At 42.0% G+C, this 17,167-nt stretch overlaps 1 protein-coding gene and 1 long non-coding RNA gene across 2 annotated transcripts; both read left to right on the forward strand.

Moving 5' to 3' along the window:
* The first annotated feature begins 1,196 nt into the window (after positions 1 to 1,196).
* On the forward strand, positions 1,197 to 4,509 carry LOC306916148. Its single transcript, XR_013788937.1, has 4 exons — positions 1,197 to 1,291; positions 2,269 to 2,392; positions 2,637 to 2,767; positions 4,423 to 4,509. It is a non-coding gene; the product is annotated as an uncharacterized lncRNA (long non-coding RNA).
* Positions 4,510 to 4,535: 26 nt separating this feature from the next.
* On the forward strand, positions 4,536 to 15,513 carry LOC306916336 (uncharacterized protein; the record flags this gene model as incomplete). The annotated part of the gene is made up of 9 exons (XM_079494170.1): positions 4,536 to 5,274; positions 6,053 to 6,171; positions 6,666 to 6,800; positions 8,433 to 8,549; positions 8,974 to 9,165; positions 10,450 to 10,512; positions 13,413 to 13,532; positions 14,187 to 14,255; positions 14,440 to 15,513. 9 exons carry the CDS (start codon positions 4,536 to 4,538, stop codon positions 14,521 to 14,523), a joined length of 1,638 nt encoding a protein of 545 aa, XP_079350296.1. The 3' UTR covers positions 14,524 to 15,513.
* Positions 15,514 to 17,167: the final 1,654 nt, after the last annotated feature.

The raw sequence follows: 17,167 nt of genomic DNA on the forward strand, positions 1-17,167 counted from the left end.
ACAATTCGGTATACACTATCTCCATAGTCATGTGATCAACACGGATCTGCACCATTTCCCATCTTCCATCCTGATTGGCTTCCAAAGCTCACATGATTGGTCCGTTTCGAACAAAATGCCACAAATCACAAACGGTGTGCAATTTCCGTGAAATTATACATGCACATTTCCACTAGACAGAGGACGACATGCCACTAATTATTTTCCAAATCAGCCTCACGGTGGCGCTATAACGGGGCAATTCCTGTTTTTTCCTATAACTGGATCTCTATACAACTTATGTATGTGCACTCTCTAGAGGCCATGGAAATGTTCCCTGCATCCCTCCACATCTGCCGGTTATAGCGCCACCATGAGGCCGATTTCTGCAAAACACAATGTTTATGTTAGTCGCACAGATTTCATTCAAATCTCACCCAAATCGGTACACATGATCTCTGTAGTCATGTGATCAAGACGAGTCTGTTGGATTTCTCAGATTCTACACTGATTGGCTAAGATTGCCTTCCAAAGTTTTCAGGAGTGGCCCGTTTTGTACAAAATGCCCTGCTCATCCAGAATTATATCTCAGAGATGCTATGAGTGATCTGGCTCTGCATTTCCTCAACAAAATTAAGAAAATTGTTGCAAAAAACAAACAAAAAAACATGTTTATATTACTCCTAAACATTTTGCCAAACATCACACACACTCCTATCCTCCTGGTGGAGACCTGTGCCCAGAGGCACTTTTTCTAGTTCTGTGCTGTTATTGATGTGGTGTATATATGTTACTCCTTTCTCCCACAGAGAGAGGTTCACGAATGTTGTTTGTGGGAAACCTTACACCCGACACCACTGTAGACGACCTCAAGAGTCTGTTTAAGGATGCAGATCATGTCCATCGGTGTCTGCCTCGTAAACGGTGCAAACGGTAAGAACAAACTACTGGACAGTAATACATTATTTTTTTTAATCAACAATCTTTGGATTTTTCAATTCATTCATTTTATTTATTGTTGATTGATGGTGATGCAACTGAACTGATGAAGATTAAATGATTGTATTCACCATGGATGGTACAGTGACTGCAGTCCTAATGACCTAATGATCCATATGATATTTGAATTTATGTAAACGTATCGTAAGAGCTAACATTTTCTTTCCACACTTGTTCCACAGCACTGCCATCATTAAATTCAAAACAAAGGCACTGGCTGCGAAGTGGCTAAAGCAGGCACAGGGCGCTACCATCCACGGCCGCTCCATTGATGTTGAGTTTTACCCTGTTGTTGACAGGGTAAAACTTGCAGGTAAAACATGCTTTACCATTTTGAACATCTTTTGACTGAGAACTTTCAGTCTGCCAGCTCACTTTGCTGGCCTTGAAGCAGAATAGAGGGTATGGGCATGCTTAAAGTGAATGGCACATCGAGTGGCAAAGCAACAGGCAAAGTGAGTTTAAAGGAGCATTCAGTGATTTGGGTGATTTGGAGAAAAAAAAAACAGTCCGCACATGCACACGCTCTACAGTGGGGGAAGTACAACAGACCAACAGCAGGTGCACCAAGGCCCGCCCCACTCGATCATGATTGGAGGAAGGCCCCTCTCATCCTGATTGGATGAAGGCTTTGCCACCCAAAGCCCAAACCGAAACTAGGGTTTTTTGACCCCAGGGGCTCACTGGGGACAGGGAGGAACTCCTTATATGGTCAGCACACTTTATAGTAGGGAGGATTATCGAAAAAATAAGTGATATTTGAATTAAGTGAAATCACTGAATAAGAAATAAGTGATATTTGAATTAAGTGAAATCACTGAATATACCTTTAATGCAATCAGATAGGACTTTTCTGTTTGGATGCATGGGCTGTCAAGGCCAGAAAGTAGTTTTTTGCCACTCTGTAGGTGTTCCTGCATAACCTGTACACATGATCTCTGTAGTCATGTGATCAAGACGAGTCTGTTGGATTTCTCAGATTCTACACTGATTGGCTAAGATTGCCTTCCAAAGTTTTCAGGAGTGGCCCGTTTTGTACAAAATGCCCTGCTCATCCAGAATTCTATCTTCAGAGATGCTATGAGTGATCTGGCTCTGCATTTCCTCAACAAAATTAAGAAAATTGTTGCAAAAAACAAACAAAAAAACATGTTTATATTACTCCTAAACATTTTGCCAAACATCACACACACTCCTATCCTCCTGGTGGAGACCTGTGCCCAGAGGCACTTTTTCTAGTTCTGTGCTGTTATTGATGTGGTGTATATATGTTACTCCTTTCTCCCACAGAGAGAGGTTCACGAATGTTGTTTGTGGGAAACCTTACACCCGACACCACTGTAGACGACCTCAAGAGTCTGTTTAAGGATGCAGATCATGTCCATCGGTGTCTGCCTCGTAAACGGTGCAAACGGTAAGAACAAACCACTGGACAGTAATACATTCTTTTTTTTAATCAACAATTTTTGGATTTTTCAATTCATTCATCATTTTATTTATTGTTGGTGATGCAACTGAACTGATGAAGATTAAATGATTGTATTCACCATGGATGGTACAGTGACTGCAGTCCTAATGACCTAATGATCCATATGATATGTGAATTTATGTAAACGTATCGGAAGAGCTAACATTTTCTTTCCACACTTGTTCCACAGCACTGCCATCATTAAATTCAAAACAAAGGCCCTGGCTGCGAAGTGGCTAAAGCAGGCACAGGGCGCTACCATCCATGGCCGCTCCATTGATGTTGAGTTTTACCCTGTTGTTGACAGGGTAAAACTTGCAGGTAAAACATGCTTTACCATTTTGAACATCTTTTGACTGAGAACTTTCAGTCTGCCAGCTCACTTTGCTGGCCTTGAAGCAGAATAGAGGGTATGGGCATGCTTAAAGTGAATGGCACATCGAGTGGCAAATCGAGTGGCAAAGCAACAGGCAAAGTGAGTTTAACATTCTTTAATGTTGTTTAATGGAGCATTCAGTGATTGGGTGATTTGGAAAAAAAAAACAGTCCGCACATGCACACGCTCTACAGTGGGGGAAGTACAACAGACCAACAGCAGGTGCACCAAGGCCCGCCCCACTCGATCATGATTGGAGGAAGGCCCCTCTCATCCTGATTGGATGAAGGCTTTGCCACCCAAAGCCCAAACCGAAACTAGGGTTTTTTGACCCCAGGGGCTCACTGGGGACAGGGAGGAACTCCTTATATGGTCAGCACACTTTATAGTAGGGAGGATTATCGAAAAAATAAGTGATATTTGAATTAAGTGAAATCACTGAATAAGAAATAAGTGATATTTGAATTAAGTGAAATCACTGAATATACCTTTAATGCAATCAGATAGGACTTTTCTGTTTGGATGCATGGGCTGTCAAGGCCAGAAAGTAGTTTTTTGCCACTCTGTAGGTGTTCCTGCATAACCTCCGGGTTTGATGATGATGTCACGCGCATACCCTCTATAGTTACTACTGGCTGGCTTTGTTAGTTTACGTGTCTGTCCGTACCAAAAAAAATCACACCCGTGTTAACTGAGTGGTGTAAGGTCTTATATAGACTGATCAGCTGTGGTCTGACGTAATGTCTGACGTAATGAAATCACACCCGTGTGAACTGGGTGACCATAGCAACCATGCTCATTTTGGTACGAACAGACAGACAGACAGACACGTAAACTAACAAAGCCAGTCGTAGGAGTGGTTTACACCACAATGACTACCACAATGAGCATGGTTGCTATGGTCACCCAGTTCACACGGGTGTGATTTCATCTTTGTTAGTTTACGTGTCTGTTCGTGCCAAAAAATGAGCATGGTTGCTATGGTCACCCAGTTCACATGGGTGTGATTTCATTACGTCAGACATTACGTCAGACCACAGTTGATCAGTCTATATAAGACCTTACACCACTCAGTTCACACGGGTGTGATTTTTTTAGCCAGTATACAGTCTATAGACAGTATTATTGACCATGTTGACCATTTGGCATTTATGTCACACAGTTTGATAATGTAACATCAAAATGGCTGCCATGTGAATTGTGAGCAGGGTCAATTATACTGTCCGCTGTCCATCTCTAGTATCCTCTGTATCAGGACCAGCCACAGGAATTGAGAGCAATGGACTGAAAAGCAGTGTTCATTTTTGTAAATGTCAACACAATTAACACTGCTGAAAGGGGTTTTGCTCCAGCCTGATATGATGTAAAGTATATTGTCTGAATCAACTTTGTTTGTGTTTGTTTACGTACTAAAAGAGTGACTTTGAGAGCTGTTTACACGTACAATGTAAGTCAATGAGGAGCATATTTTGAATAGTCAATTTATTTTTAATTTCTTGTCCACATTTGTAGTTCCATCATGGCAAGGTATCTTACAAAACCCAAACCTCTTCAAAGGTGACCCACAGTTTCTATACTAACGTAGTTGTCTGTTTTCCAGGTCTTTTCCAGAACCAAGAAGAGAAAAAGAAGACAGAGGTCTCCCAGCACATGCAGAAGGCCAAAGAGAAGACAAAACGGAAAATTACGGTGGAAGACGAGGGGTCTGCAGTGATGGGGAGAGAGACAAAGGGGAAGAAAGGAGGAGAGGAAATGAGAGAGGGGGTACAGGATGATGTTGTGAAGGAAGGCAGAGAAAAAAAGAAGAGGAAAAAGAAAAAAGTAATTGAGGAAACGATAGAGGACCCCCTCTATCGTTTCCTCAATTACTTTGTGAGCAAAGGTGGGGAGAAGAAGAAGAAAAGGAAAAAAGTAGTCGAAACGATTGAGGGGGTAGAGGAGAATGAGCCCATCGAAGGTGGGGTGAAGAAGAAAAGGAAAAAAGTAGTCAAAACGATTGAGGGGATAGAGGAGAATGCTGTCAGCGAAGGTGGGGAGAAGAAGAAAAGGAGAAAAGTAGTCGAAACGATTGAGGGGATAGAGGAGAATGAGCCCATCGAAGGTGGGGAGAAGAAGAAAAGGAAAAAAGTAGTCAAAACGATTGAGGGGATAGAGGAGAATGCGCCCATCGAAGGTGGGGAGAAGAAGAAAAGGAAAAAAGTAGTCAAAACGATTGAGGGGGTAGAGGAGAATGCGCCCATCGAAAATGGGGAGAAGAAAAAGAAAAAAGTAGTCAAAACGATTGAGGGGGTACAGGAGAATGCTGTCAGCGAAAATGGGGGGAAGAAGAATAGGAAAAAGGGTGTAAAATCGCAGGTGAAGGGAGGAGGAGGAGAAGAAGAACTGCCAGAGAGCAGAGGAGCAGTGGTGGAGCATGATGGAGACGGACAGAAGAAGACGGGAACAACACAAGGTGATGTCCTGTCCTGTCCTTGTGTCATTGAGCAAGGCATCACCTAATTACAGTATGTGATTTAGAGGCGCTCAGGTGGTGCATTGTTACATAACAGTAGCTGAGGTTGATTCTAAAATTCTATTTCCTAAGTTGTCTGAAATTGAAATGTTTCAATGTCAGTGGTGCTCAACCTTTTTCATGTCAAGGACCCCCAGATTAGTGTATTTAGTGCGGACCCCCATCTGAAAATATAGGTCCAGGAACCCCCCAGAAGCAAAGATTTGAGTTAAAAACGTTCTGCCAAAAAGAACGCTCTGAAATAATATTTATAAAGATTTGCACCACATTTTCACGATTTTTCAAAAAATATCAGATCTACAAGCTCGTAGCACGGCACTCGGTGCCGCGCTATGAGAAATGACAGATTTACCAACCAAGCTATTTTCGTGCTTGGACAGACAGACCCAGGGACACACATAGCTGTGTGATGGAGTGGTTGCACCAAAATGTGCGTGTCTTATCTTGAGTGTAGCTTCATCTCCCTCTCAGCTAAGGGCTCCTTGGTCTGAAAGAATGTTGAACTCTACTGTAGTCTCTCTTTCTCTCTGACTCTCTCTCTCTCACACACGCACACACGCACACGCATGCACACGCACGCGCACACACACACACACACACACACACACACACACACACACACACACACACACACACACACTCAGTAGCTGTACTACTGTACAGTATGTACCTACTGCAATAACCTTGAATTGAATAAGTAATCTTCCCATCTTTTCAGAGCTGCCGCCTGCGTTAGGTTCATTCCCGACTATGCACCATCCAGTCTATGACATGCAGGTCCATGAAGGCTTACTGTATACGTGCTCTGGGGACACAGTACAAGCCTACAGTCTGGTGGTATGCTCTGACCACAGTCACACTCATGAAATTGTACTTGACAAGTTGGTAATGGAAGTGTTAATTGTGATGTGTATGAATTGCCATACACATCACAATTAATTTTGTTGTTGGCATTATTGAGCACATTAGATTGGGACATATGAATGAAAACTGCATTTGTGTTTGGCTTTGTAAACAAATGACCAAAACCTGCCAAATAACACAAAAAATATTTTATAATACAAGCATATTTCTTAAAAGTAAATGGTGAAAAGAGCCAATATACATGCTCACACTTATATAATAAATACAAACAGTCAAAGCATGTACACAACATTTACATTTAATTTCATTGCTGCCGTCCTACATGATGACATTGTCTATTTTGTATTTGTTTATCCATCTATAAGTCAACTCTCTCATTAGGACGTTCATTCACAGTAACCTACAGTACGCAGTTACATTAAAGAGAAGCTGTCTGTGTAACAGTAGGTCTGTGCATTTCATTCCAGACCAAAGAACGTGTGGTGGAGTTTGACGGCCACACGGATATTGTCAAATGTGTGCTGGTGTCGTCACTACCCAACATGCCAGCACGCCTCTACACCGGATCTTATGACAAGACTGTCCGCTGCTACAGTATCAAGGTACCACGCTATAACACAGGCCACAATTGTTCCCAAAGTTGCTTGTAACGTGTTACAGCGGTCTTATGGAGCCAAATTTAGCTTGGCACATTGACCAAGATCAGTCTTTGGTACACATTGTATTCTCTCTAGTCATGTGATCAAAAAAGTATCTGTCAGGACCTTCATATTCCAAAGGTTGTGGGAGTGAATGCTACATTCGTTTGCTGTGACTGAAACCTTGCACGCACATTGCCACAACAAATCTTTCGAATCAACCTAGTATGTGTAGTATGTGTATTTCAGTCTGTGGAGTACATTTGTGGAATGGACTGAGTAAGGAAGTGCAACTCAGTCGAGAAATGAATCGCTTTAGGAGGTCATATAAAATAATTATATTTAGGAGGTACTTGGATGAGGAGGGGCGGTGTTGACCAACACAGCTCTGGCTGTCGCAAGCCCTAGCACCTTTGCTGCAATCCAACCCGTCATAGGCCTTTATGTTTTTAGTTAAAGTACCAGTTTTACCGGTTTTATTGATTTTATTTCTGTTATTGCTGAAATTTGTTCTATTTTCATGTTTTTTCTTTAACAAGTAGATGCTTGGGCTATTGTAAATACATTCTGTTGAAAAGTTTACCAGTGAATGTTGCATTGGTAAAAGCGGGATAGGAGTTTAATACGTTTTATACTTCATCCTACTCCTTTTCGCACGTTATTGGTTATTTTGTTGTTTGTTGTTTTCAAATTATGTTCGAAATAAACTTGTTCTTTCATTCAACCTCCGCTCAAACGTGTCGCAACACAGCCCTTGTGTAGGCTATCTTGCCTGATGTGTTCTTAACGCCTGATTACAAGACATGGCAATGCCCCGCCAGCCTCTGATTGGCCTACCGACACTGCTCGTCTTTCCAGACTTTCCTCCGAGGTGTATAGCTTACTCCGTGGTGGGAAATAATAAAAGTACGGTATAATACAAGATAGTCTAATTATAGTAAACTAATACTATTATACTAAAAAGGATAAAGATCAAGGAAAAAGAGACTTTTTTACAGTACAATGGCGTTTCAAGTTAACACATACAAATACATTACAGATTTATGCCAATGTGCCAATGTATTTGCCACTGTTGTCCTGCACTTTTTTGCCATGAGAAAATAATTGTGTTAAGTGTTGTTGTAACTGTTGGTTTTTTACTGTTGAGACCAAAGACAAATTTCCACACTTGGACAATAAATGAAACTAACTAATACACAATAATCAACACCTTATTTAGAACACAACACCCAAATCATATTACGGTGTACATGTTCAATCAATTATTCAATCAAAGCAAATGGCATAAACAATATTAGTTTGCCTCTTGTACAAAAATAAAAGTTGCAAGTTACAAGGCTTCATTCTGGAGCGTCATCTGTCGCGCCGTACCAAGCTGTCATTCTCTTGTATTATACCGTACTTGTATTTGTAAGGCCGGCAGCGTCGGTAGGCCAATCAGGTAGGCGGGGCGTTACCATGTCTAGAGACGGACGTAGATTGTAATCATGCGTTCTTAACATATTAAATATCAAACTCTATGTATGTCCGAGATACTGTATGAACACAACTACACACACCTCTAGGTTGCCATTATGTTTTTCTCTTATTCACTAGTCAAAGAAATGCCTGAAGTGTGCATCTCTTCCACACCGAGTATTGTGTTTACACATTGCCTGGAACATACTCTATGTGGGAGTCGACGATGGATCAGTATTTAGCTTTGATGTAAAGGTGAGTGTGCTTCCTCCACTAACATTAGCCAAGAACAGCCAATCTACAGGCTCACAATGCAATATGCTGTTAAGAATGTGAGTCAGCTGAGTTGGGGAAAGGCCGCTCCACGCTCCAGGGGGCTGTTGTCACACTCATGTTGACCCGCTCTGCTCACATGCTCTTGTTGTGAAGCGTTGTGAGCTTGTAGATCTGAGAAAGAAAAACGGTCCAAGTACAGATCGAGCCAACTCGGGTCAGATCACAACTGAATATGCAGCTTGGCAAAAGCACATTGATCCCAGTGTACGATTTCACATTTAATTCGAATCTACAATACAATTATTGTGAAGCATTGCCTAATAATGATTGTCGCATCCCTATGTGCTTCATTATTGTTTTTTTTTTCTCTCAAAATGCTCCACCAATCCTTGTGATCCTTCAGATCCTGAAGCAGCTGGATGTGTTTACGTGTCACATAGCCCAAGGTGTGACCTGTCTGTCTTCAGTCCAGAAGGGAGCTCACCGCATACTGTTAACTGGATCCTATGACGGCAGCATCAGTGTCTGCGACGCCGAGAGTGGCCTGCTGCTGCGCATGCTGCAGAGCCACTCCATGGCTGTACTCTGTTTGGAGGTATTAGACTATCGCCTAATCACAGATATTTGAGATCATCAAATTATTTTTTGAATAATTGTCATAATCATCATGATCATCATAATCATTTCCATGTTGAAAAAAAAAAAAAAAAAACGAATCTTATACATGTATAAGGTAGTGTAGCAAAAAACTATTTCGAAAGTAATATGATATTGACAGCCCTATTTGAAGCTTCAGAAACTGTTTCGTTTTCAAACGGTGCTCTGTAGGGGTTGTGACGATACATTTTAACAGCGATACGATACGTAGCACGATACATGGTATGATACGATACATGGTATGATATGATACATGGTATGATACGATACATGGCCGATATTGGTTCATTATGGTGATACGACATAATGATTTAAAATCATTACAGTAAAGAGAAAGTAATTAGGGTAAATATGTGTGAAACATGTGGATAGTACAGGTTTTCTCTTTTTTTCAATACATTTTATTCAAAGAGTATGACATCATATACAAGTTTCACAGAAAGAAAATACAACTCTTAGTTTTTACATTTTCTCCCACAACTCCTTTCCCAATCCTCCCCACCCACCCACCATCTTTCCCCACGAGGCCAGACATACAAACAACATATATACAGGTATAAAACCAATAGGTTGAGTACATAACTAAGATACAAAGAAAGGGATCACATGGTTATGTTCACAGAAATAATTAATAAACAACTTAAAAGGGAGGTAAAATAAGAGACATAAAATTAATAATAAAAAACAGAGTAATAGTACAGGTTTTCTAAGGGAAAATGTATGGATATGGATATAAAATACATAGACATAATATTTGAACCTAATGGACAAACCTGTACCTTGACATGAACACAGATAATATGCACATTCGATAGACGAGTGTAGTGATATTGAATGGGAAAGTAATTCAACCAATCTTTTTCTTTTTGCTTAGTACTTAGTATTGATATAATCGATTTTTGCAATGCAAAACAATCTGATACCGATTATTTGCATTGCAAAACGATATGATAGGATACAAAGTCAATGTTGCTGTTCACATTTCGATATACTTTGATTCTTGAAATTAAAATAACATTCTCGATACAGCTACTATATTGTTACACCCCTAGTGCTTTGCCTTCCTGCCTTTCAGTGCTGTTTGAGTTAAGATGAGTTCAACTCCTGATGGAAAATCAAGTCAAACTTGACATGTGTGAATGTACTCTGAGATTCTGTGGTCAACTAGGGCTATAGGCGATGTAATGTACTGTACATAATTCAATATTCTTGTCGTTCTCAGGTAGTGGATGATCTCGTCTTCAGCGGCTCGACTGACGCAACTGTTCATGCCCATAATATCCATGTAAGTCACTCACTACATTTCACCTTCAAAGAACTGATGCAATGGTGTGGATATGAACTGCTGCTCATGTAACTGACAACCAACATCACAAAGCTATTCATTTGAACCATCCTGGAGTCTTCAAGTTGACTAAACATAAAACCTTAAACACGTTTGGAATTGTAAAATAAATGGTTTCCACAGAGCCTTTTTCCTCGAGCTTCCCTGTGTCTGTAAGGCCAGTAGCACCCACTCTCTGTAAGTATACTTGTTGATGCTACTGAGTTGAGTTTTCTACCAATATGTATTTTATTGTATTATTGCGACCACAGGTCACATTTACTATGGTAAATTGTGCATTTCCCATTAGTTAGTCACCCCCAGGCATGGCCTCGTGACATCACGTGATGTCATCAATATTAAGCCCATATATGGAGATCCCTGATGACATCAATATTGGCCAGCAACTCTACATCTGGCCTCAAACTAAAAAAAATAATTAAAAAAAAGATGTATGAAACACTTGCCATTTATAGAGTGTTTGCAACTGTATTAATTGATTGCCCGAGTCCCGTGGTGGGAGTTCTGCTCTGGTTTTGGTGAAATATTAATGTAGTTCTGGTAATTTTGTGGGGGGCACAGGGGGCCACACATTAAAAGTAAATTAATCCACAAAACTAACGTAATTTGTATTGTTGACCTATTTCAAAAACATTAGTGCAACTTTCGTTTTTTCTTTACCCCTCTGTCACACGGAACTGTTTTGTGTGTCCATATCACTACGCCCAAAAAATAGTTCCAAAAGTTTAGCTAATATTTTAGAAATAGGTCAACAATACAAATTACGTTAGTTTTGTGGATTAATTTACCTTTACTGCGTGGCCCCAGTGTCCCCCACAAAATGACCGGAACTACTTAATATTGACCAAAACCAGAGCAGAACTCCCACCACGGGACTCGGGCAATCAATGAATACAGTTGCAACCACTATATTAATGGCAAGTATTTCATACAGCTTAAGTTAAAAAAATCTGAACTAACCCTTTAAGGTCCACATAATGAGAGGTCTGCTCTGCCGGAAATATCGCAAAAAAAAGTTATGGCCATTTTTGTATACCCCACCATAGACAACCAATATAAGGCAAAATGTTATCATACTTTAAGTAGCATGTGACATGTCAAACTAGGGGGTTTCATGATTCTGAATTAGTTTTGTACAAAAAACACTCCTCCTAAATTCGGCCATATCCACTTGCCCAAATGTGCTGACCTCATCACATTTGTGATGACTGCCATCGCCGTTTTTAGGCCAAGGAGTGCTTTTCGTGCTAAACAAATGCTTGGAATGGATTCAGAATCATGAAAACCCCCTAGTTTGACATGTCACATGCTACTTAACTCTTTAATTGCGGCTAGCTGTTCACATTGATCCCAGTTCCAGGTTCCACCATACACGTTCACTTTTAAGGTCGGAGTTTGCCGACTATATATATATATATATACGGACGGACGGACGGACGGACGGACGGACGGACGGACGGACATGTGAAAGAAGGGATATTTCTGGCAGAGCAGACCTTTCATTCTGTGGACCTTAATGACCAAGTGAATAGGAAAAACACAAATAAAAAGTGTCATGACATCACAGGTCAATCCTTAACCGTTGAACTTTTGGGCCTGTGACTCCCCGGCTAATATAGACCTGTTCTTACATATGTTGATCCTTTGCCACCCATCCTTCCATTTCCATGTCTACTTTTTGACTGATACCTGTCCATTTAAACTCTAGGCGGGCCTTCCCCAAAGTTATTACTGTAGCCGCGCCCAGCAGCCGGCGAAAACTAGAGTTCTCAACGGGCCCGAAAATTAAGGCCCTACCTGGGCCCTCATCAAACCCTGTACACTCAAGACACTGCCCCGCTGCCACCCTTAGATCTCCGTATATGGAGCTGACCTGTTCTGACATTCCATATGTTGATCTGACCTCATCAAACCCTGTACACTCAAGACACGCTCCATAAATAGCCAGTACAGAAATCCATATGTTGATCTGACCCCCCCATGCTGTCACCCAGGCGGATATGTTGATCTGACCTCCCATTTGCTCGCCCAGCAGTTTTGCTGTCCCCCAGACGGATGCGTGCACGCGACCTCGAGGTCGCTTCTCATCCCCAGAGGCGTCTTACTGGTTGTATTATTACTGATGAATTGAGTACAATGGACCACAATGGATAAGGGCTCATTCTCTATTAATTATAACCTTTGACCGTACTACTTTGCTGTTAACAATACCGGCCATGTGTTCCGACTATAAACTAAAACGACACAAAAAAAGGCAGAAAGGGAGCCGTGATCGCCAGTGACATCACATCACATCGCATATGTCCTACACACTATAGAGCAGGCTTTCCCAAACTGTGGGGCGCGCACCCATAGTGGTGCGTGGGGGTGCGTGACATGAAAAGGGTAATGGCGGACGGTTTATAGTGTTATTTAACACACACGTGTGTGTGTGTGTGTGTGTGTGTGTGTGTGTGTGTGTGTGTGTGTGTGTGTGTGTGTGTGTGTGTGTGTGTGTGTGTGTGTGTGTGTGTGTGTGTGTGTGTGTGTGTGTGTGTGTGTGTGTGTGTGTGTGTGTGAGAGAGAGACATCATTATATATGTTATGCTGGAACGCTTACTGAGTGGCAAATACTACTTTCTGGCCTTCACAGCCCTTCTATCCAAACAGAAAAGTCCTATCTGAATGTTAAACAACGTTAAACTCACTTTGCCACTGGATTTGCCATTGACTTTATTCATGTGCATAACCTCTATTCTCCTGGTGCCAGTTGTGTCCTTGTGTGTCTCGGTCTCCTTGTGGATATTTGTAGCACATGCTTCACCTGTCATCTTTTTATTAATTTCGGTCTTCATTTAAAGAATGGCGAGTTGGTCCACATCTACCCAGCCTATCGTCACGCCGTCACAGCGATAGCCATCTTGGAGAAGGTCCTGTTGACAACCAGTCTGGACGGCGTCCTACGTGCACACAAGCTACAGGTAGATTGTATACAGGTATAACGTGTTATCTTGATCTGAAAATGTGATACTTACTTATTTGCATATTGGAAATGTAGACTTCTTAGTACTCATTAGGGGACCAAGCCCGAAGGGACTTCTTGGTACTTGTATTTGTCTGTTTTTTTCTTCTTCTTCTGCCAAAAATAGCAGTTCTGGCTTAACCGTGCAGTGGGAATTATGGCAGAGGGCTATGCCAAACGGTGAGGACGCGAAGCCCACGACCATTGGTGAAAGGGTGGTGCTGTATAGCACTCAATTGAAAATGCAAATTTTGAACAGGCATAGCTCATGAAGTGTTTGACAGTCAGCAATAAAACTTTGATATACATACTGTATGCATCTCATCATGCCGAACAACTTTCGTGTTTTCACCTCTGACCTTTAGATCACCCACTATTTTGAATTTTAAATCATTTATTCTGTCTGGGATCCAGGCCAAACCGTGCACTCGTTTTTTTTTGTTTGTTTTTTTACAAATTGCAGCAATGTGGTAGAGGGCAATGTCACCCTGCTTACACACGAAGACCACAACCATTGGTGGCGCTACAGCAGCAGAGGGATGTATTACTGTAATAATTCTAGTACGATGACAGTGTTTCTGTTGTCCCAACGTTCTCTTTCTGCCTGTGTTAGTCCGATGACATACTGCATCTTCACGGACACAGTGACATGGTGTCATGTATGACGGTGAACAAGGGAACGGTAGGTCAACAAACATCCGTCCATTTGGTTATGTCACACCAGAGTTAAAAATGTATACATTTAACATTATGTAATTTACTGTATACCCTAACTGATATTAAACTTTGTTGGATTGGTATAGTCTTATTCAGATCAACATACTAGTATTCATTGAGCTGGGCCTCATACCTTGTCTCCCACACAGATCTACACCGGTTGCCGAGACGGAAGTGTTCAAGCGGTAACCATCACCATGACAGACCATCACCATGACAGACCATCACCATGACAGACCATCACCATGACAGACCAACACCATGACAGACCATCACCATGACAGACCATCACCATGACAGACCATCACCATGACAGACCATCACCATGACAGACCATCACCATGACAGACCATCACCATGACAGACCATCACCATGACAGACCATCACCATGACAGACCAACACCATGACAGACCATCACCATGACAGACCATCACCATGACAGACCATCACCATGACAGACCAACACCATGACAGACCATCACCACGACAGACCATCACCATGACAGACCATCACCATGACAGACCAACACCATGACATCAGACCATCACCATGACAGACCATCACCATGACATCAGACCATCACCACGACAGACCATCACCATGGCAAATTATCACCATGGCAGACCATCACCATGGCAGACCATCACCATGACAGACCATCACCATGGCATCAGACCATCACCATGACAGACCATCACCATGACAGACCATCACCATGACAGACCAACACCATGACAGACCATCACCATGACATCAGACCATCACCACGACAGACCATCACCATGGCATCAGACCATCACCATGGCAGACCATCACCATGACAGACCATCACCATGGCATCAGACCATCACCATGACAGACCATCACCATGACAGACCAACACCATGACAGACCATCACCATGACAGACCAACACCATGACAGACCATCACCATGGCATCAGACCATCACCACGACAGACCATCACCACGACAGACCATCACCATGACATCAGACCATCACCATGACATCAGACCATCACCATGGCATCAGACCATCACCATGACAGACCATCACCATGGCATCAGACCATCACCATGACAGACCATCACCACGACAGACCATCACCAAGACAGACCATCACCATGGCATCAGACCATCACCACGACAGACCATCACCATGACAGACCATCACCATGGCATCAGACCATCACCATGACAGACCATCACCATGGCATCATACCATCACCACGACAGACCATCACCATGACAGACCATCACCATGGCATCAGACCATCACCACGACAGACCATCACCATGGCATCAGACCATCACCATGACAGACCATCACCATGACAGACCATCACCATGACATCATACCATCACCACGACAGACCATCACCATGACAGACCATCACCATGGCATCATACCATCACCACGACAGACCATCACCATGACAGACCATCACCATGGCATCAGACCATCACCATGACAGACCATCACCATGGCATCAGACCATCACCATGACAGACCATCACCATGGCATCAGACCATCACCATGACAGACCATCACCATGACAGACCATCACCATGGCATCAGACCATCACCATGACAGACCATCACCATGGCATCAGACCATCACCATGACAGACCATCACCATGACAGACCATCACCGTGACAGACCATCACCATGGCATCAGACCATCACCATGACAGACCATCACCATGACAGACCATCACCGTGACAGACCATCATATTTTTGGACGTGGTTGGTTTCCACCCGACAGCAGATTGTTTTTAATGCAGGAAACACAGTAAAAAAAAGACAAACCGAGCAACATTTTTTGTTTCCGTCGAACACTGGAGGAGTTTAATTGGTGTGCTGTGCTCAAAACCTCCCCCGTTGGTTACCCACATGGAAACCATGTGTTTATTATTCTGCTTCCTTTATTAGCTTTGGGTCTGCTTTTTGTCGCCATTTCTGTCGTTATTTCTTACCTAAAGTTGAACCAAATTTCGGTCGGTGGTTCGGGACATTTTGGCGTGTGTGTGTCTGTGCTTTTCTTTTTTTCTTCTCTCAAGTCAGACGGACAACTGTAAAATGTTAACATTTTATCCAAGTCAACCGTATCTTTATTATTTTAGTCTGTTCTGGAGGAAATCGCCGATTTGTGTGAGCTATTTAACGAGAGATCTTGGACCCCATCGTAAAAAAGCCTACACTTTTTTTAGGGCTTTATTTTTCTTTTCTTTTCTTAATTGTTTTTACAAATTTTGAAAAACATTTTAAAAATGGTTCAAATAGCCAATCTACATTGACACGTTGTGAGCTTGTAGATCGACTGTTTGGACTATCTTAAAAAAGGTTAAAAGGTTGAACTGTTAAAAGGTTTTACGCATTGGGATTAAAGCTGCTATAAGCAATAATATGTCAAAAATGTAATGACCTTTTTTCTTTCTTTTGTTTTGTATACAGACAGCCAGCAGTGGGTAGAACGCTCCCAGTCTCTGTGACACATCTAGCGGCCGCAATCTGCATTCAAAATGTTCCTAGAAGCTTTGTCATTGGTCGATTTGTCTACTTCCTGATTGGTTAGTCATTGCGACCGTTTTCTTCCCGACCAATGACAATGCTTCTAGGAACATCTTTGAATGCATATTGCGGCCAACAGAAGTATCACAGAGACTACATTTTTTTGGTGGAGTGTTCTACCCATTGCTGGGTAGGAAAAAAAGGTCATTACAAGTTTGACATATTATTGCTTATAGCAGCTTTAAAGAAGGATTAAAAGTTACTTATTTTCTATCGATTACACCTTGAGTTTGTGGAGATTTTTCTTTGCTTGTTTTAGTTTTTTTTGTCTCATTCCTGAGCCAATCATTTGATGACCG

This window comes from Electrona antarctica (assembly GCF_951216825.1).
Source record: "Electrona antarctica genome assembly, chromosome: 23".
NCBI lineage: Eukaryota > Metazoa > Chordata > Actinopteri > Myctophiformes > Myctophidae > Electrona > Electrona antarctica.